Source organism: Physeter macrocephalus, chromosome 21 (assembly GCF_002837175.3).
Source record: "Physeter macrocephalus isolate SW-GA chromosome 21, ASM283717v5, whole genome shotgun sequence".
NCBI lineage: Eukaryota > Metazoa > Chordata > Mammalia > Artiodactyla > Physeteridae > Physeter > Physeter macrocephalus.
Genome location: NC_041234.1, coordinates 13,080,691 through 13,102,912, shown reverse-complemented (window position 1 = coordinate 13,102,912; position 22,222 = coordinate 13,080,691). Strand labels below are relative to the sequence as shown.

Below are 22,222 nucleotides of genomic sequence, written 5' to 3'. Positions count from 1 at the left end.
GATTATGAAGTCAGAGGATCCAGCTTGATTTTCAATATTTCTAAACATTAGCTTTGTGTTCTAATATCCTTTCCACATCTACATTACAGGACTCCAGGCAAAATGTAAATGTATAATATAAACATATTATAGGAAAGAGCCAATAATCGTTTGATGTTACCATTTCAAAACAAAGGCTAACAGCCACACGTGGCTATTTCAAATTAAATAACATTTAAAATTCAGTTCTTCTGGGCTTCCCTGGTGGCGCAGTGGTTGAGAGTCCACCTGCCGATGCAGGGGACGCGGGTTCGTGCCCCGGTCCGGGAAGATCCCACATGCCGCGGAGCGGCTGGGCCCGCGAGCCATGGCCGCTGAGCCTGCGCGTCCGGAGCCTGTGCTCCGCAACGGGAGAGGCCACAGCAGTGAGAGGCCCGCGTACCGCACACACAAAAAATAAATAAATAAAATTCAGTTCTTCTGCTGCACTAGGACCATGGCGTAACCCTGTGAATGGAAGTCACATGCTAAGCACTGCAGTCTGGGCCTTGACAAACCCTGAAACTATCATACAAGTTCAGGAATGCCTATTTTTACTTTACATGGGAGAATAAACTATCTTACTTAAGCTACTTTTCTATAATATGAAGTATACCTAATGATGTGATATTGCTCTAAAGTAGTGTTTTCATTTCTTTTTCTCTTTTTTGCTTTTTGGGCAATGTAAGACATTTTCCTGAAACCACTGGAACATACTTCAGATGTTACTCATTCACTCCATAACCCTGACTCTTCTATAGGACTCTCTTTTATGACATTCATGGGAGAAAATGGGGATCTGTAACTGAGAGATATAATGAAATCAGTTAAGCGCTTGTTCAATGACCACTTTTAAGTTTTTGTTTTTGTTTTAACATCTTTATTGGAGTATAATTGCTTTACAATGGTGTGTTACTTTCTGCTTTACAACAAAGTGGATCAGTTATACATACACATATTAAGTTTTTGTTTTATAACCTCAGACTCTATATCATGAAGCTGTTACTAAATGGAAACCCTCCCGAAAGCCAGAAATGCCACCGTAAAACCTGCATAAATCTAGGCCACAGAGACTGATGAGAAAAGTCTTACTGATTCTTCACCTAAGCTTTACAGAAGATGAATATATGGAGTTTGTATGTAACCTAATCAGAGTAAGCTGGTTGTCTACTTATTTCCTGGACAATGAGAAATTTTCTGGGAACCAGAACTAGAAATACTTGAAAGAGCAGGGATTTGTCCAGCCAATTGTTCTTCAGGAATGTTGATGAGGTAATTCTGTAATTGGTTGTGGGTGAATCAGGGCACAGGGAGAGGCTATTGAGGGCAGGATGCATATGCATATGTATATGTTGGGGACAGGTATGGTAGTACTGAGAATATTTCTTAATCCTTTTGGGAATTTTAAAGAAGGAAGGCTGTGGAAATAAAAAAATAGAAGTTCTTCAAGAATATGCATTATTCATTCAACAGGTACTGACAGAGTGTTTGCCGCATGCATAGCAAAGATGATCTATTGAGTCATTTCAGTATATGTGGAGGGATGCTTCTTGGCTGTGCCAAAAATGGCTACTAATTTCCCCTCAATATCTGCTTCCTCTCCTTCCTCAGTGTAGCAGATACTTTTGGTATCCCACTCAGAATTTCTTCACCAGCTGTTGTACCCATACCTCAGCTGCTGTGGGTGTTGACTGGACAAAGCTCACACCTGTACCCTTTTCCAGAGACTCATCTCAGCATGACAAGAGCCACCTGGATAGAGATGACTGTGAAGTCCAGGCCCTGCCCCCTTGCTTCAAGGGAGGATAAATTCTGTGGGATCAGGATGAGTCTGAACTTTTGAAAACTCACCTTTTCCTGGCTTTTTCTCTTGAGTGCACTCCTCAGTAGATCACTTGCACAAGAATCCCTGTCTTGGGCTTTTCTTCTAGAGAAATGAATTTAAGATCCTCAGTAATAGACTTCTATGTTGTTATCAGGCACATGGGTACAAATAATAAAAACCACATATCCCAGTCACCACTACATTTTCATGTAATTATGTGAACAAGTTCTAGCCAATGAGATGTAAGGAGAAGTGACATAAATAATCTCTGGGTCTTGTTCTTAAAAGTGGAAAGGACCATGTTCTTTGTTCCTTTCATTACATATTGCTGTTTATACTAACATGCATATGGTGGACAGAACTTCATCTTGGAAAATAAGGATGAGGACCATACCCCAGGGAGAACAGAGTGGAGACAGAAAAGAAACCTGAGGCCTAGACAATTCACAATTAGGCAGACATGATATAAGCTCTGAACTACCTACATCTGGAATTTTCTTTGAGCAGAAAGCTTCTCTGGTTTAAGCTACTGTTACTTCTAAGATTTTTGTTATATACAAATAACCTGTCCCCAAACCTGACAACTGATCAAAACATTTTTCTTTGCTCAGATCTCAGTGGTCATATATGCATAATCGGAGATGCAAAGATGAACAAGATGTTAAATCTCTGCCATTAAGGAGCATTAGCTCCTTAAAGGAAAAGAAATTTGAGCAAAGTATGGACTTTAGTTAATTTTAAAAAAAGAAAAAAGACTAACAAGTAGACTAACATAGAACCTAGAAAGGACCCCAGACCTCTTCCTTTATTTATTCAAGTGCTATGTCAGGGAGCAATGGTGGGAACTCTATTTAAGGCTTTCCTAGAGTGATGGCTTAAAGTCAAGGCAACTTTATTTCTCAAGACCCTCAGATTTTGGGGTGAAAAAGTTTAGTCTGTACTGGAAAAGTATAAGATGTGCCTCTTGCTATTTTTTCCTTTTATTTGTTTCCCATAGCAACATCCAATCAGGCTCTCAACATCCAATCAAGCACCATCTCTGATGTATTTTTAACTTCCCAAAGTGATCTTGAACCTTTTTTCCTTGCTATACCTACCCTTAATACTCTAACCATAGCCCCCATCACTTCACACCCTAATTATTGTAAAAACCCCTTGTCTGTTTTCCACGTTTCAATTTCTGTAAACATTCATATACTTGCTGGAAGATAATTCCAGGAAAACTGCTTTCAGCTTTCCATTCCTTGCTTTATACTTAGCTGCAATTTATGTCTTAGCATCTGTTTTACCCTTCTTTACAGCCATCCTTCTCACCGTCACCTACAAAACCCCATTTTCCATCAAAACTGATCTCGTCACTCTATTACGAGTAGACTGTGGTTTTTTCTTTGTTAATAACAATAGCAGTTTCTACTTTTGGCTTACCTATTTGCAGTTTGAAACGCATTTTCTAGATCAGAGGTCAGCAAACTTTAGCCTGCAGACCAAATCCATCCATCACCTATTTTTGCAAATAAAGTTTTACTGGAGCACAGCCGCACTCATTCCTTTATGTATCGTCTGTGCCTCTGTCCTACTACAACAGCAGAGTTGAGTATTTGCAATAGAGACTATATTGTCTGCAAATTCTAAAACTTTTACCGTCTGGCCCTTTACAGAAAAAGTTTGCCAACCATTGTTCTAGATCATTTTTAAATTTTTCTTATGCTAGTCTTCATGAAACCCTTCAGACAGGGAAAATTTTCTCCATCACGCTTTCCCTCACCATGTGTTTATTTTTCAAAGTCCTGCTCAAATCATAGGCTCTTCGTGAGCCCTTCGAAGAACAGTCTCTTTATTGTCTTCCCTACAGTTACTATTCTTCTTATATTTTTCTTGGGAACCACATACAAAATTAGACTTAGAAAGAACCTTGGATAACCGGAGCTTCATATTCAACTTTTTCACTTATCCTAAACTTTGTTGATCAGCTGCTATTACTTTATTAGGCCTATTCACTTTATCTTTGCTTACTGCACCAACATTAGCAGTTAGGGAAAGGGGAAGCTGGGACAAAGTGAGAGAGTGGCATGGACATATATACACTACCAAATGTAAAATAGATAGCTAGTGGGAAGCAGCCGCATAGCACAGGGAGATCAGCTCGGTGCTTGGTGTCCACCTAAAGGTGTGGGATAGGGAGGGAGGGAGGGAGACACAAGAGGGAGGGGATATGGGGATATATGTATACGTATAGCTGATTCACTTTGTTATACAGCAGAAACTAACACACCATTGTGAAGCAAATATACTCCAACAAAGATATTAAAAAAAAAAATAGAGTACAAAAGTATGACCACCAATAGTCTTGCTGGATTGTCAATGACCTCTATGCCTGGCACATATATTGTTTGCAATTTAAAAATTTCCTCGAGGTAATTACCATTTATATCATATCATAGACATTCAGTAATGTTTGTGAAATATGATAAATGTACATGTTATAGCCATGACTGAAAAGGGCTCATAGTAATTCATTTTACCTAAAATAGAAAAAAAAAAAGGATACTTAAGAACTCAGCATTTACCTTTATATGCCTAATTATTTTACAAATGTATATTTCAGCAGCCAACCTATTCCATATTAGTTTGATACTTTTTGAAGAAAATTTATTAGTCTCTGTCCTCCCTGAACCTGCCACCATTGATTTCAAAGAATTTTCAAAGCTTTCTTTCTTATAAGACTTGGAAAGATAAGACAAAGCTTTTCTCAATACAGTGATCTAAGAAACTATCCCATCATCACTTGAGCAGAATTTATTTCATCTTCTTAGTATTTAGGGAAAAAATGGCTGTTATGTTGCAGACATGTATTTTCAGGATGATTAAAAAAATCAGTAAATTGAATAGCCAATTCACACAGCTCTAGGCTTTTACTTCCAACCATTGGGTTTGTTGTTTCTGAAAAGAAAGCACTCAGAAAGACAACAATCTGGCTAATTATTGCCCTGTTCAAAAATAGTTCAATCCTTTAGAAAACACCTTCAAGTCTCAGACACGGAAAGAAGGGTAAACTTTAGTATCTGTCCTAGGTTGATTTACCACCTCAGCATGATCTCCAAGAATTATCAGAATTATGAAACTGGAAATTCTCTTTGAGGCCTATTTTGGCAAGAGACACATGTTCCCACCAAAAGATTATAGAAAGAGTAACTGATATGCAGTTCTATAATTTCAGTTTATCATCCATATAAGACACTGCATCCAAACTTGAAAACTTAAAGACTTTCAATTGTATTTCAATGGATTTTTTAAAGGACTACCTTATGTAGGTTTAATTGCATTTTTTATAGCCTATAAATTACAGCTGATATTCTCAAGGGTATACTGTGGTTTCAATTAAGAGAGGTAGTTTAACAATTATTAGGAGACCAAGACCGTGAAACTACATTAGGTCCTTGAAACACATATGCATATGATCATTAAGATTTCTGGGTAAGATATAAAACATTTATATGGGCTTTGATTGTCCTGAACAAATGGAGACTCCTTGGGGCATAAATGTTTAAGACTTTCTAAAATGATGCTGACATTATTTATCCTTTGATCTAAGAATGACTTGATTTTTAAGCAATAATCACACAAAACAATAATAAATATTAAAATTATCGTCTATCATACAGATTAAAATGAATGAAAACTTATTTCTACTACACCTATAGCTGTTACTTGTTGGTCTTTTAGGCCTAACGTATTATTACTGTTTACTTCCACCTGGTGACAGTGAGGGTATATTACAGGGAGAGAATAAAACAGTGTTTTGGAATACCAAAGGTCATGATGGAGGATAAGCAGTTCATAACTGGTGTTAATTTCAGATAAGAGCTGTCATAAGAAATGGAATTATTTTTTTTCATGGAAAATGATAGGAATCAGAAAATGGTATAATTTTGGCTATGCCAACGTTTTCCACAAGGCTTTCTAAGAACATTAACCCCAATCACTATTTTATTCAGTAACTATTTTGTGGGTACATTCTCACTAACAACACTATCTCACACTGACTCTGAGGGGAAATCACATCAGTGATAATAAGTTTGGGATGCAACGCATACTCTATCATCCAGAGAAGGTTGCTTAAAAGGTCTTGGAGGAAAACTCTGAGATAGTTAGCTATGAAGGTATATGAGGCATACACTAAGACTAGCTAAGCAAAGGGGTGTCTAAGAATCTGGTGCACTGTCTTCCAGAACCCTGACTCGAAAGTCCCTGACTCGAAAGTAGAGAGACAGCAGTCTTAAATATACTTGTGGGTGTGGCCTCTGCTTAATGGAATAGATTACAATTTAATACATAAAAGGCTCACAAGCATTTTAAGAAATCGTCCTAGTTTGTTGATAAAGTTCCAATTAAAAAGAGGCCTCTGGGCCCTTAACTTTCCACGGAAAAGAAGAGGATGGACCCAAAAGCCACAGAGAACCACTCCCAGTAAGCAGAACCGGTGGGCCCTAATCAAAAAACTGCTGACGTGTGCCCAGCTGGGTTTTAGAATTGCTATGGTTCAAGGACTGCTCTGTATCTCTCACACAATTTGGATAGGATTATTTAGCTTAGTTATTTTATTCCTGTCTGACCACCGAATGTTGGGTGTGTAAGGGTTAGATAACAAGTCTTTCTAGCTCACAGACCTTTGGATCAAGAGGAGCCACTCCTCAGCGGTTGTACTCAAGGAACTAAGCATGAAGAACCTAATTCACACATAGGTAATGAGATCCTGGAATTGTAGCCTTATCTTGATGTCACAATAAGACTCTGGGGGTCTTAGGAATGCGGTGAGTATACTTTACATGTGTAAGGGCAGGGATTACTAGGGGCCAAAGGGCAGACTCTGTTGTACTGTTATTTTGGTGATCCCACCAAAAAAACACATCTTGTGGAATTCAAGCTCTTGTGAAGTCTCCTCCCATATTGGCTCTAGACTCAGCTAATGGGCTATTAGTAAGCATGAGGCAAACAGATGCTTGATAAGTCTTCATACATTCTGAGTTGCCATATAAAATGTCTGGCCATCCTGCTGGAGAGACAGTTGGAAAGACCACGTGGAGAAAAGGAGACCCTGAGAATTCATGGAGAGAAAGAGGCTCAGCCAACCCTGTATCCTAGTTGATTCCAGCCTCAAGTGACTACGGGCAAAATCAGAAGAACAACCACGCTGGGTCCAGCCCACACTGCAGAATCATGTGTAAATAAAATGGTTGTTGTTTTAAGCCACTTAGTTTGGAGGTGTTCCCCCCGCATAATAGATAACTGAAACAATTGTCTTTGGAGCAGTTTGATAAAAGTAGAAAGATGATAAACATATAATGGATCTTCTTCAAGAAATAGCTCTATATTCTTCAGATAGGCAGTGAGAAATGGAATTTCAGATGAAGGAACAAAGAGTAAAAGAGTAAGGAAAATTCATACTGTTATCTGCAAACACCAGATAGGATGGTGAGAACACAGCACAAAGTGCCTACGGAGACAAACACCCAAGATGAGTCTAGAATGAAAGGTTGAAGCTGGGTTGTAAAGGGACGTGTACACCAAGCAAAGTCTTCAGACTTCATACTGGGTGATAGGGCCCATTAAAGACTTTTAGGTAGAGAAATGAAATAATATCTCTGGTGTGGACATACAATTCCACAACAGTGTGGAACAGTAACTAAAATAGGAAAAATCTGGAGGCAGAGAAACCACTTGAGAGGACACTGCAGTCACTTGGAGAGTAGAAATTAGTATGAACAACAAAGAATGAATTCAAAAGACATTTCTAAGGGTACATTGGACAGGTCTTAGTAGCAATTAAGGCAAGGTAAAGAACGTTAAGGAAACAATGATGTGATAATTTTCTAGCTAGTGTTACTGGAATGATAGTGATTCTATTTATCAGAAAAAGAAAGGAAACATCTGAGGAGGAGACAGCTTTGTTGAGGTAAGTATCAAAATAGATTTTGGTACATGTTGAAGTCAATGTGTGTTTCAGACAAATAGGAAGAGGGGACTATTAGGAAAATGAAAATATATTTCCGGTGCTTGTGAAAATGTTTGGATTTAGTTTCTGAGTCATTAATAAGTAGTTATTAAGTGAAGCTACTGGAATAAATAAGAAGTATCGGGGAGCAGTGGGTCGCAAGCTGACTGCACAACAGAATCATCTGATATCTGGATTTAACAGATCTGAGGTGGTACACGGGCATCAATAGTTTTTAAAAGCTCCCCAGTTAATTCAAATATGCAGCCAAAGTTGAGAGCAACCGATGTCGAAGAATAAAGGGAGAGAGTTGAAAACAAAATTCTGGTAAACACTAGCATTTAAGGAAAATTCAAAGAAAAGGTGTTCCAAGGAAATTTACTAAGTTATATATCAGAGAGCTAATAGTAGACGTGATAAAGGTCAGTGTTAAAACCAACAGAGACCCAAAGGATCTGGCAATTCAAATCTCTTTGGCCCTTTCACGTAAAATTTTAATAGAGTAGCAATGAAGTCAAACAGTCTTTCATCATCTCCACTCTACTCTTTTTTTTTTTTTTTTTTTTTTTTTGTGGTATGCGGGCCTCCCTCTGCTGCGGCCTCTCCCGTTGCGGGGCACAGGCTCCGGACGCGCATTTGTAGTTACTTGCTGAAGTATTTTTATGATCATTGTTTTAAAATCCTTGTCAGATTCATCTCATTGTTGGTATCTTTTCTCATTAATGTTGTAATTTTCCTGACTCACGGTCAGGTCACTGAGTTTTTCTTTTTTTTTCTTTTTTTTCTTTTTTTTTTTTTTACTCTACCCTGAACATTTTAGTTATTATGGGGATGTGGACCCTATTCTTTTTTTTCATAAAGGCAATCCTCCTGTTGAAATGTAACATGTGGGCCAAGTGGATATGTAGGTTCAGCTTCCTCCTCAGCCATGCTGACATCTTCCTGCCTTGTTGCCTCCAGCTCACTTCCTACTGGGCTCCACTGACACCAGAGAAAGGAAGGTCGAAAATTGGATGCCAACTAGCCCTACCTCGCACCACCTCGTCCTACCTTTTTGATGGTAGAAGCTTTGCTCCTCGCTGATACCAGAGAAGTGGGGTGAAGACTAGCAGTGACTAGCCCTGTCTCACAGTGCCTCGTAGATTCTCATTGCTGCCAGCTGGGGGTGGAGACTCAGGTCATCACTAGAATCCACTGACACTTCTCTTGCAGAAGAATACAATTCCTGCCTAGTTCCTCTGGATGAAAGATGGAAGATCAGGACCCCACTTATGTGTGCTGACTCCACCATAGCATGGGGATCATATTATTGCTGCCTGCTTCCGCCAGGCAGGGAATGGAAGATTAGCTCCCTGCTAGGCCCTGCCAACATCATCTGGTGGGACAAGTGGAGCAGTGTGGTCATCTCATTCCTCAAGTCCTGAGGTTCCTAGACAATCCTTCTTTCCACCTTTCACAACACTTGCTTTGCTTGTTGGCTGTGTTCTATCCAGCCTTTTCAGTTGTTAGGGGAGGATTGGGAGGAAGGCAGCTACTCCATCTTGGCAGAACCCCATTCTGTTTTAAACTGTGGCCACAGTATCTATAACAATTTATGGCACACTTATTTTCTCTGATGCAAATGATTTTAAGGTAAAAAAAATGTTTTTTAAAAGTCTTTGTAATTCTAGCATTAGCATATTACCTAGCGATCAGTAGTTATTTCTGAAATTGATGACTGAGTAAATGGATTTAACTGAGTACCTTTTGATAGATGCTTAATATGTACTTTCAATGGGAAAGAACTTTTTAGTCTCTAAAGAGAAAATCAAGACTTGAACAAAGGAACTAGATACTAGATAAAATACATTCTATATATGTAATTTGAAAAAGTATGCTTTTAGAAAGAACTTAACACACAAAAATCAAGCATCCTTCTAACAATGCTAACAATGTACATGTTGAAAATGAAATTCAAAAGGCACTCTGATTTATAAACACACCAAAGAAAAGGAAATAATTCTGTATAAATTCCACAAAATGTGTACAGGGTTGTATGCTGAAAAATACAAAATGCTGATGAAGAAATCAAAAAAAGAAATCCTAAGTAAATGGAGAGGCCTACTGCATTCAAAGATTAGGAGTTTCAACATAGTAAAGACAATAATTTTCCTCAAATTGAGCTATATAGGTTTAATGCAATGCTTACCAATATTCCAGTATAGTTTTTTGTAGACATAGATAAGCTTATGCTAAAATTTATATGGAGAGGAACAGGCCCTACAATAGCTAAAAGAATCTTGAAAAAGAAGGATAAAGTGGGATGACTCACTCTACTTGATACTTAGTCCTCCTATACAGCTATAGCTACACTAACCATGACAGAGTGGTACTGGCCAAGGGACAGACACATAGATCAAAGGTATAGAATACTGAATCCAGAAATAAACCCAAGCAAACATGCCCAACAGATTTTGAATAAACATGCAAAAGCAATTTTATGGAGGAAGCTAAACTTTTTCAACAAGTGGTGCTGGAGCAACTGAACATCTAACGAAAAAGCTAAACCTTGACCCAAATAAACCTTATACCTTATATGAATATTAACTCAAAGTGGGTCAGAGACAAATATAAAATGTACACCAATAAAACTTTTGGCAAAAAAACAATAATTTTAAAAACAAGAGAAAATTTTCAGGATCTAGGACAAGGCAGAGTTCTTATATTTTTGTACCAAAAACACAATCCGTAAATTGAAAAAAAATAATGAATTGAACCTCATCAAAATTAAAAACTTTTGCTCTTCAAAAAAGCCTGTTAAGAGGATGAAAAGACAACCTACAGATTGGCAGAAAATATTTGCAAACCACATATCCAAGAAAGGATTAGTGCCTAGAACATACAAAGAATCCTCAAAACTCAACAGTAAGAACACAAATAATCCAGTTACAAAATGGGCAAAAGACATAAACAGACATTTCACTGACAAGTATAAAGATGGCCAATCAGCACATGAAAATCCATCATTAGCCATTAGCGAAATGCAAATTAAAACCATGAGATATCATGATACACTGATGGGTACAATGGAGAATAGTGACAATACTAAATGCTGCAAGCATGTGGAGAAACTGGGTCACTCACATATTGCTGGTGGGAATGTAAAATGGTACAGATACTTTGGAAAATAGGTGGGCAGTTTCTTATATGATTAAACATGCAACTGTCAAACAAGTTAAATTCACTCTAGGGCATTTATCCCAGAGAAATGAAAACTTATGTTCACTAAAAATGTACATGAATGTTCATAGAATATTTATTTTCAATAGCACAAAATGGAAACAATCCAGATATCCTTCAATGAGTGAATGAACACTGTGGCAACGTCCATACCATGTAACACTACTTAACAATAAACAAGAATGGAAAACCCAATTCCAAAATTTTTTTTATCTTTTTTTTTTTTTTTGGCCACACCGCACAGCATGTGAAACTTCCCTAACCAGGGATCAAACCCATACCCGCTGCAGTGGAAGCACAGTCTTAACTGCTGGACCACCAGGGAAGTCCCTCCAACATTCTTGAATTGCAAAAAATAGATAGGAGAACAGATTAGCGGTTGCTGGGGGTTTGGGATTGGGGTGGGGAGGTGGATATGGACAACAGAAGGGATCCTTGAGGTGATGGCATTGTTCTGTATCTTGAATGTATCATTGTCAATATGCTGATTATGATTTTGTACTATAGTTTTATAAAATGTTACCAGTGAGAGAAACTGTCTAAAGGATTCATGGGATCTCTCTATATTATTTCTTGCACATGAATATGAACCTACAAAATAAACTTTTAGTCAAAAAATAGTGTGCCAGGGCTTCCCTGGTGGCGCAGTGGTTGAGAATCCGCCTGCCGATGCAGGGGACACGGGTTCCTGCCCCGGTCCGGGAGGATCCCACATGCGGCGGAGCGGCTGGGCCCGTGAGCCACGGCCGCTGAGCCTGCGCCGTCCGGAGCCTGTGCTCCGCAACGGGAGAGGCCACAACAGTGAGAGGCCCGCGTACCGCAAAAAAAAAAAAAAAAAAAAGTGTGCCAAACAACTTAGTATGTTACAACTTAGGAGACATTAAATTACTTACACAAGCACCAGCTAGCTATGCATATGAAACTGCTAATAGGGCATAACTCGGAAGAGGAGGATTAAAAAATCGGGAGTCAAGAGGAAAGGAAAATTTCATATTTTTAAAAGTAAACTTATTCTTTTAACTGGAAATAAAGGAAAAGAAAACAGTTACACAGCTCTCCTTCATTCACTTTTTCATGTAAAAATAAAATAAACATTCAAGAAGGAGAAAATTGAGTAAAAAGCCAGGTACCATGGAACAAAGAATTATGTGGTATTATTCTATCCAAAATAGCTACGTATAGATGGGAGTAGGAAAGCTCTTGTTCATTATACTGAGAGTAATCTTAGGTGTTTCCGTTATTTACACCATTGACTTGTACATATTTAGGTGTAAACACTGTACATGAAAACGCTTGTTAAAACTTTTCATTGATAAGTTAATAACCCAGAACACTTATCAGAAAGACTAGAACCTTTGAATAGCAGCTAACATTTTCAAACTTCTAAAACTCTTCGTAAGTGGATTATTTAAAAACGAATAGTGATAGTTTTGTGGTCTGATAGCTAACAACATGCCAAAATGTCAGCGACTCAACTAACAGCCCTGGGCTCCCTTTACCTCATCAGCACCAAGGCATCCTATTTAAACTGCTGTTTATCATGATTTTGAGTGCCGCTTTCCAAATTGGAACAGGAAGCCGGATCAACACTAGCTTCAAATCAATTGGAACACTCGAATTCCAGTGACAAAAGCATCGTTTCCTGCAGTTTATCGCTTTCTCTAGAATACCACTTGACACATATAAAACTTTAAGGTGTTTGTCTTTTAGTTTCACCTTCCATTAAAACATAGACACACGAACATATGGCAAATGTCACTGTTCTTGAAATTTTGTGACCTTCATTCATTACTGCAACTATAAATTCAGAGACATTGTAACGCAATTTCTCAGAGCATTGGATCACTGTGTATATTTAAACACATCAAAGAATTGCAACTTCAGTGCAACTGCAACTTCAGAAATTCAGATTACTAACATAAACACAACCTTATTTTCCCATCAACAATAAATAACGAAATTAAGTGTTAGACTATGGACATTCAGCTCAATTCTAATCTCAGATAAATGAGGACATACATTTGCCTATCTTGAAGAATCACCTCCTACACATGCATCAACAATCAGAAATAATGTTTTTTAAAGAAATGCAGCAGATATGAAATTAAATGTAATAACTATTTGTCAAGTAAGAATATCCAGTCCAAACAGTACTCTCTATTAGTATGGCAATTATTTATCGATGCACCTACAAAAACTTTACCTCTATTAAGAGTTATGTTTAAACATAAAAGGGTTCGTTTCCCTTTTTTAAGGGAAAGAACAAGAGTTGGCAAAGGAATAGTGCATTTGTTCTTTTATAATTCATTCCACATTTTCCCCAAGCAGAACTTTATTTGCATTCATTTATATTTTCCAAAATGAACTCTAATTTATATGTTGTCAGCGTTAAAAAGATAAAGTTATGTTTAACTTTCATCTGTCTTTGACCTATTTTAACATCCTAACACACTTGTAGCCATAACCCTCCAAAAAGGTTATTCTTATAGGTTGAGGATGAGCAGGAGACACAAACCTTATGATAGAGGAGTAATAGCTGCTAATGAGAATTTCAGAAGTGGAAGTCGAATTTTGATTTGAAAAAGACACTAGGTGATTCTGAGACTTTCTCCAAACTGAGAATCAACTGCTTTAGATTTGGCTTTATATATAAGTCAAAAGAGGGACACAAAGAAATAGATTTAAACACACCCTCTATATGCCTATACCCTGCTTTGCCAATGTTCTTATAGTCTAATGACATCCACAGTCATTCACAGTCCATGAAGGGCTAAATGCTTAAACTGAGACTTTTAACTGCTAATGTGATACATGGATATTGTCTCAATGCATTATCATTAAGCAAAGTACATATATCTCTTCCAAAAGCAGACGAAGATATGTAGATGTGTGATGGGTTTCTTCGTGGATTAAGGGCACAGGCTTTGTTATTAACTTTTGCATTGGCCCTGAGGGACCCAAAATATTTTTGTATTGACTCAGCATTTTTAGTCAATAAAATGATCTGGAACATAGCCTTCGCATTCCCTAACATGGCAAGGCTGCTTTCCTCTTCCTGTGCACATACACGTTACCTAAATCATCTTTGCAGATGTGTTTGAACCAGAGGTATCTGTGCTATATCTGTCTGTGAAGGGCAATAACAAAATGTTACAACCCATTTAACAATAAACTATGCATCCTTTCTGCAAGTCTTTGCTTACATTTTATTTGCAACATTTCACCTCCACTATAAATTTTATTTCATAGTCTTTAGTAATTTCTGGCAACATAAGTAGATACCCAGATGGTATCTCTTTACTCCATAAGCCAGAGATAATGTCTCAATATAAATTCCAATGCCATCTTTTTATGATTTAGATTCTAAATTTTAGAAAGCAGCAACACACACAAATATTGAGACTATACCTTGAGGTGAAAGGGATAGCAGCAAAATTTAGGTATAAGAAAGCAACATGTGATATAATTGATTCAACAGTAACAAAATTAAGAGGATACCTGATGACACAGGCGTAAAGACCACTGTCCTGCAGTAATGTTGGCCGGAACCAAATGGAGTCCTCTTCCTTGCTCATTCTACTTCCATCAAAGGCTATTGGCTCTTCAAAGTCTCCGGGGCCAGAGCTTTTGTACCACATCAAACTGAGTCCAGCACTTTGGGCTAGGGAGTAATTGGCTCTGATATAACCATAAAAGAGTGCACATTTGATTCGAACAGGCTCTCCCACCAAAACTTGGTATTTCTTGATATCGACAGACCAATCTGTGCATCCATCAGCTGTAGTTTAAAAAGACAGAGAAAGAGAGAAAGAAAAAACATTAGAGAAAAATGGAAGCAATTAGTTCATTCATTCATTCAACAATATTGATTGAGCATCTATATTGGACAAGATTCTTCTCTAGGCACAGACTATGCAGCAATGGATAAAACTCAGAAGGGCACTGAAAAGTAATTTATCCTACTAACAAACAATATATTCATCACTTAGTTTGCTTCTGCTGATATTTATTCTTAGTTTAAATCAGTGTGATGGTTATTGGCTTATGGCCTTCTCATTCTAAATCCACATGTTTGCCTGTTCTTTGAAAATGGATATGGACCTGTGAAATAGTTTTCCTTTGCTAGCTGGCACTGACGCTTTGTTAGTAAAGTGCTCTGGAGAGAGATTTCAAAGGAAAGGGTTTGCTCCCTGGTTCCAGCATGCTTGCTTGGAAGGCTCTTGCAGTGTGCAAGCTTTTCCAGAACGTGGTTCCTGCAGTGGGTGCTTCTCCAGGACCCAGGTCCTGCAGTACACGGTAGCAGCTTGGTAATTTTTTAGCAGATCCTCAGGTGAGACACCTCCTCATGAACAGCTTTCCCAGATACCTTAGAAGGCAAGTCCCTGTCCAACTGAAGAGGGCAGACTTCCAACCAGTTCTACCGGTGTGCCACCTCAGTGACTTCTGCCATTCAGTAAGCCATGAATTTTCCCAGTAAGGTTTGGCTCTCACTCTGGGAATGGGAGGATGGGAGCTCTTCTTTGGGTGCTCTCAGTTGGGGGTAACGGCAGCCATTCCTCTATTCTTTACAGTTATCTTTTGTTACAGACTGAATGTTTGTGTCCTCCTAAAATTCATATGCTGAAGGCTTAATCCTGAATGTAATAGTATTTGGAGGAGGGGCCTTTGGGAGATAATTAGGTTTATATGAGGTCATGAGGGCAGAACACTTATGAAGAGAGTAGTGCTCTTATAAGAAGAGACACCAGAGCTTGCAACCTTTCTCTTTCTCCTTCTGAGTACTTATAAAGAAGACGCCACGTGAGCACACAGCTAGAAGGTGGCCATCTATAAGCAGGAAAGAGGGCCCTCACCAGAAACCAAATCAGCCAGCACCTTGATCTTGAATTTCTCAGCCTCCAGAACTGTAAATTTCTGTTGTATAAGCCACCCAGTCTCTGGTATTTTGTTATGGCAGCCTGAGCAGACTAATACATCATTCCTTCTTACTAGCCAATCCTTCATTACTCCAATAACCTATTACATTGAAAAAATCTTTATATAAGCTTTCCTTGTTCAAATTAGTGTATTTTTTTTCTGATTGGATCCATACTGATAAAATGAGGAATAAGTGCTGTACAGCCAAACAAGACAGAAAGAAATACAACAAAAGTGGGTCATGCTCTAGTAGTGATTCACAGCCAGAGATGCAGGTAGATGGTTACTTTGCTCTGATTTCTGGGAGCATCAGGGGAAGTGTAAAGTAGAAACCATGGTGGGAAAAGGAGCTGATGGGATGGGAACTAATTGTATTTTCTGAGTTTCCTGGAAGTACCATCTTCCAAATGGCATCTAGGCACCATTTTTTATCACCTCTCCCCCCTACAGACACACACACAGAGACACACACACAACACACACACATACACACACACAGAACAACAGGTCACCACAGGGCAGGTACATCACCATTATTATTATCATGGAGAAGTTGTGGATCTCCTGCCTAGAGAGGGCAGTTGCTCAACCCCTAGCAACATAATCAATCTGACATAGCTCACAGTATACAAATGCTGAGCAAAAGGGCAAAAACCAGGAAAAGAGGACCTCTAACAGCAGTAGCATCTGAGTACTGCAAACAGGGTTTAACTCACTAGAGATTAAAAAGAGGGCAAGCTGAAGGATCTGAGAACAGGAAAATTCATGTAGAATTCAAAAGAAGGAAAATGATCAAAATGAAAAGGAAGATGTATATTAGAGCAAAGAACACACATAATTATGGAATTATCCAAATTTCTTATCTTAAAATATTATCTAACATCTGATAAGCACTTAATTATGTGCTGAGTTTACAAATTTTCATTCCCCTTTCACAAAAACATCCATTCAGGCTTTGGACTGATTGTTCCCTCTACACGGAACTTTTGTCACCAATCAACTGCATGGCTTCCTCCCTCCCTTCCTCCATATGTCACCTCCTCCAAGAGTCCTTTTCTAACTGCCCTGCCTGCAATACCACCTTCCTATCGTAGTCACTTGACCCAGATTGTTCTTTAATATTTTTTCACAGAACTCATTGCTATCTGATGTTACATCATGTACCCAATTTTTGCTTGCTTTCTGTCTCCCCAACAGAACATAAGCCCCTTGTGGTCAGGAACTTGGTCCTTCTAATTCACTTCTTTAACCTCAGTGCCTAGAACTGTGCCCGCTAACCAGCTCAACACACATTGACTGAGTGACTGAATGAATGAATGAATTCTTCAGTAAATAAACAAAATAATGCCAAGATTTACAACTGAAGAAACTCAACACCAGCTCATATGCGGAAGTTCTGGTATTCTCATCCAGCTACATATGACCCTAGAATTCATTCTCTCTACCACCATAGTATTCTGTTTCCTAATAAAGGTAATTTAAATTTCACACCATTCTTTAATTTAGTTTACTTTTACTACCAAATTTTGGTCTAAGATTCCTAATGAAGAGCCGTATCGAGGTACTGTCTAGAGTAACTGTGCTGGAAGCTTGGTGGACACCAACAACATCCAAGTCATTACCATCACTCCTGCCAATGACTGCCACAGAGCTGGCTCACCACACTAAATAGGATGACAGAACTGTACACAAACAGAGATGTCAAGGTTACATAATTACATGCAGTATTTATCAACACAATTTTGTACATTTGTCCCATTGCATGAAATGAATCCTAGGTGGGATTTTATTTTAAACAGTTATAGTTCTGGCAATAAGCATGAAATTATCTTGTTTTACCACGATATGAATTATAATGCAATTCTAGAATTATGTTATTGTAACTGAGGCCATCTGTCACAGAGGATATCACTGCCAGTGCAAAAGGCTGGTATACCTTCAAGGTAGCAGTATAAACAGTAAGATGAAATTATTCAAACTCTCAAAAGATTTGTAAGGTAAAGCAAAATGCTTGAAGCTAAAAGCAAAAATACTTAGCCTAGAAATTTCTAAAAAGTTAGTAACAAATGAGATCAAGAGAACAGAAGGAGAGTTGTGTTTTGGGGGATAGATAGAGATATTAATACACGCTTTCAAAATATGCTTACTGAGAATAGTGTTGAAAGAAAACCATAAATATTACTGAAAATTAGAGTAATTTAGTATCTTTTGGGAAAAAAGTTTCAAACAGCTCTGATTCACATGCCAAGGAAAAGGCAGAGGTGAAATTAAGAAATACCAGCACCTTGGATATCAGAGACACTTTATGTTAATTTTAATATGGAAATAAAATGTAGGATCTATGGCTTAGGAAGTTTTACTACCATTAGACTAAATGTATGATGTTCAAAAGTAAACTGTAAATTTATTAACATGTTAATATTTTTTTTGGGAAAGATGGCAAATAATATAAAGAACAATTCAAGATATCTTCAAATTATTTTGATAAACACATTTAAATAAATGAACATATATTTTTTCAATAATTAAAGCATTTTATTAAATAAGTGAAGAGTGCTATTTTTTTTCCTTTGTTAACATTTCATCACACTTGCACACATTCTCACTCTGCATGTATCACAATTTTTTCCGAAATGATCTGAAAATAAATTAAAATAGAGACATAATGACATTTCACTCCTAAAATACTTCAGTATGCATCTCCTTTGAATAAAGACATTTTTCTTATATAACTGCAAAGCATGTTTTTCTTAATCTTGTCCAGCGGGACATCTCAAATCTTAAAAGAAAATGTGATAACTTAAAACCTAACTCTTGATGACAAGAATTGCCAATGATATGTTCAGTTTTTCCTTACTTCAGTATATAAGCTCTGTTGGCTTGGAAACAGTCATTCCAAGCCAACATATTTCCAAATTTCTAGACATTGTTAATTCCATTATGTAAGTTACCAGGTAACCTTTATTATTTTTAAATTATCACTGGGTAATTCTGCAGGACAATAGTATTTAATTGGTTTTTCTGTCTTTCAGAATAAAATACCCTCCTGTAAGCCTCTCTCAGAAAGTTAGCTATTGGTATTCTCTTTCCCTGATGAGAAGATTCCATGGAAATACTCTAGTTCGATGTCTCCTATACAGCACATACTCCTTCAGAGTCAATGGGACTTTATAAAGCCATGAAGTTGCACTGGGGGGTGGGAGTAGGAAGCACCATATTCATTTATTTTTGTTACCACCCATAATATTGTAGGAGATTATATGAAGACGGTGATGGAATTAAGATTCAGAACTAATTCCTTTGCAAGTAGTTCATATTGATGTACTATTTCATGGACAAAGGCTATATAGATTGGATAATGTAAATATATTCAAATGAGGGACTTCCCTGGCGGTCCAGTGGTTAAGACTCCTGCTTCCAATGCAGGGGCCTCGGGTTCAATTCCTGGTCGGGGAACTAAGATCTCACATGCAGCACGGTGTGGCCAAATTTAAATAAATAAATAAATTAATTAATTAAAATGAGATTAGGGAAAGCACTGTTAATTAGGTCACTATTACTACCTATATAAGAGTGCAAAATATGTCATGGTAACAAGCTTGAAAGTTTCATTCTTTACAAAAAAGTCTAATCATAGAGCTCATATATAATGCACCCTAATATGAAAATGTAAGATTTTACTTATAAAAAGGCAAATTATACTACTCTTGAAGTATCTCCTTGAGTAGGTACATTGGAATAATGATAAAATAATTAAGGCATCTGTGATAGTGTAATAGAGGTCCCCCCCATCCTCTTTACTAAACAGATCTATCCATTCTTCAGCAACTTTGAGTACTGCCTGCTAACAGTTCACAATTGTCTCCTTCTCTTGAAAATAACCCTTGATTGACAAGAACCATCTTGGTGGGAAGTTTACATCCCCTTGGGTCTGCCTACTGCCAATAACTGACTGATGTGAGTGTAAAAAAAAAAAAAAAAAAAAAAAAGGCTGTTCCTTTCCCTCAAGTAGAGACAATTGTACAGTGCAGTTCGTGTTCCAGAGCTCCTCTGTGTGTGAACCAGGCCGAGCTTAGAGGTTAACTGTGACCTCCTCACTCAGCTCTCTCCCCTTTCCTGCCCTGCCTTCCTCCCTCCCTCCCTTCCTTTTAAGTTTTCCCTGAAGAGCACTCCCTCTATCAATGGTGTGCATCAAAAATCCTGTCTTAGGCTCTGTTGTAGGAAATCTGATCTAACACAGATTTATATATTCATGTAGCAAGAACTACCTTCATTCCAGTTTCTGTCCTAGGGGCTAGAGACATGAAAACATACAAGACATAGCCCTTGTTTTCAAGGAGCTCACACTGTAATCCAAGAGACAGACAGAAACTGAAAGCACAATGGAAATGTAATGATAAAGAAATGCATAGGGCTAGTCAAGAATACTTTCCATGAAGAGAAAACATTTGAGGTGTCTGCCAGAAGTTAGCCATTCAAAGAATTGGCAGACAGATATTTAATTTGGAGGTGAACACAAAAGCAAAGGCACAGAAATAAGAGATAGCAGAGTTTTGCAGGAACTACAAATGGCTTTGTGGTGTAGAAACAACAAGTTTAGAGCAGGAAATAGCAAGAGATGGAGGGAAAGAAGAGGGCAAAGACAGACTGTGGAGGTATTTTTATAAGATGTAAAAACTGTTTGGCTTCATTGTGAACGCGATGGGGAAATATCACAGACTTTCAGTCAGGGAGATGATGGAGACAGTCTAATACTTTCAGATATGCTATGCTGACTGAAATTTTATGTAGACATACAAGGTAGGCGGCTTTAGCCAGGAAAGTGATGTTACTGAAGGTCTGAAGTTGGGCAGTGGTAGTAGAGAAGGAGAAACGGGGAAGATTTAGGAGGTAAAATTGGCAGGAGTAGGTGAACGACTGACTACAAGCATCAAGGAAGGGGAATGATGTTAGTTTACTCTGCAAGTCATATCTTTTGTCACAGACTGAAATATCTTTCGCATTCAACAAGAAAACCAACCATTCACGTCAAGGGGTGGGCTCTGTGAAAAGTTTTTCTAATTTCTTCATTTAAAGTCTTTTAGACAATGAAAATGTAATGAATTTTTTTAACTTTTTATTTTATATTGGAGTACAGTTGATTAACAACGTTGTGATAGTTTCAGGTGCACAGCAAAGGGACTCAGCCATACATATACATGTATCCATTCTCCCCCAAACTCCCCTCACATCCAGGCTGCCACATAACATTGAGCAGGGTTCCCTGTGCTATACAGTGGGTCCTTGTTGGTTATCCATTTTAAATACAGCAGTGTGGACATGTAATGAAATTTTAAAATGACTCACAGATAGACCTGAATGTGTGCATATAAATATATTCACATTTTTTTAAAACTTGCAATGATTAAAAATAAATATCTGGCATATTGGCATCATTTGTCTCTACCCCTAGTGTGCTTGGAAAAGCCAAACTTGAGACATGACCGTGGCTACGGAGTGTAGGCCATGCACATCAGCTATCATAGACATGGAACAAGAAGGCTGAGGCTAGATTTCAATGAGGTGAATTCTGCTCTTTGTCTGCACTAGCTGCTACTCTTTCCACATATGAACTTCCTAATGAAAATTGGCGATGCTGGAATCCTTCCAAGGAGGAAGCAGAGGTGCCCCAAAATTATCAGCAGCAATGAATACAGCAAAATATGACATAAGTTAACATTTATAGTATATGTTGGTTCACACAACACTTTGTCTTCATCTCTACTTTCTGGATTATGTTTATCTGACGTGGCATATTGCCAGATTCTTGCCTTTAAAGATATATACAATGTGACAATTTTGGAAGAGCTCTTTCGAATATTTTGGAGAGATCTGTGTGGGTGGTAAGAACTGAGGTTAACTCAAGAGACTCTGCCAATTATCAGGAATCCAGTTTCTAGAATACCCTTTTTATCTGACAAAGCCTGGAAGTTATCATCTGCCATGCTCTCGATGTAGGTCGTCTCCAGGTGGGTGCAGGCCTTGCTCAGGTGTTATCAAATTTCTTCTAAGATGGTTCCCTCTTTATCAGGAGACAGGTGATGCCAAGGCAAATAGGATCCTGGTAGTATAGTTACCCTTCCATCGGATCCTGGTAGTATAGTTACCCTTCCATCATACCTTAGCCTCCACATTCTAGCAAGTATCCTAGATACTAATACACAAAACCCCATGCATTACATAACACACACCCGGTAAGGATTTATTCTTAA

General features: G+C 38.0%; 1 protein-coding gene across 1 annotated transcript in view; it reads right to left on the bottom strand.

The window, feature by feature from the left end:
• Positions 1-21,955, bottom strand: part of IL1RAPL1 (interleukin 1 receptor accessory protein like 1) — a 686,991-nt gene extending 665,036 nt beyond the window's left edge. Inside the window, exons 1-4 of the mRNA XM_024115248.1 lie at positions 21,916-21,955; positions 20,769-20,965; positions 15,624-15,660; positions 14,553-14,832 (exon numbers count right to left, since the gene is read on the bottom strand). Coding sequence (XP_023971016.1) covers positions 14,553-14,832; positions 15,624-15,660; positions 20,769-20,965; positions 21,916-21,955 — 554 coding nt within the window. The remainder of the gene's footprint in view (positions 1-14,552; positions 14,833-15,623; positions 15,661-20,768; positions 20,966-21,915) is intronic.
• Positions 21,956-22,222: the final 267 nt, after the last annotated feature.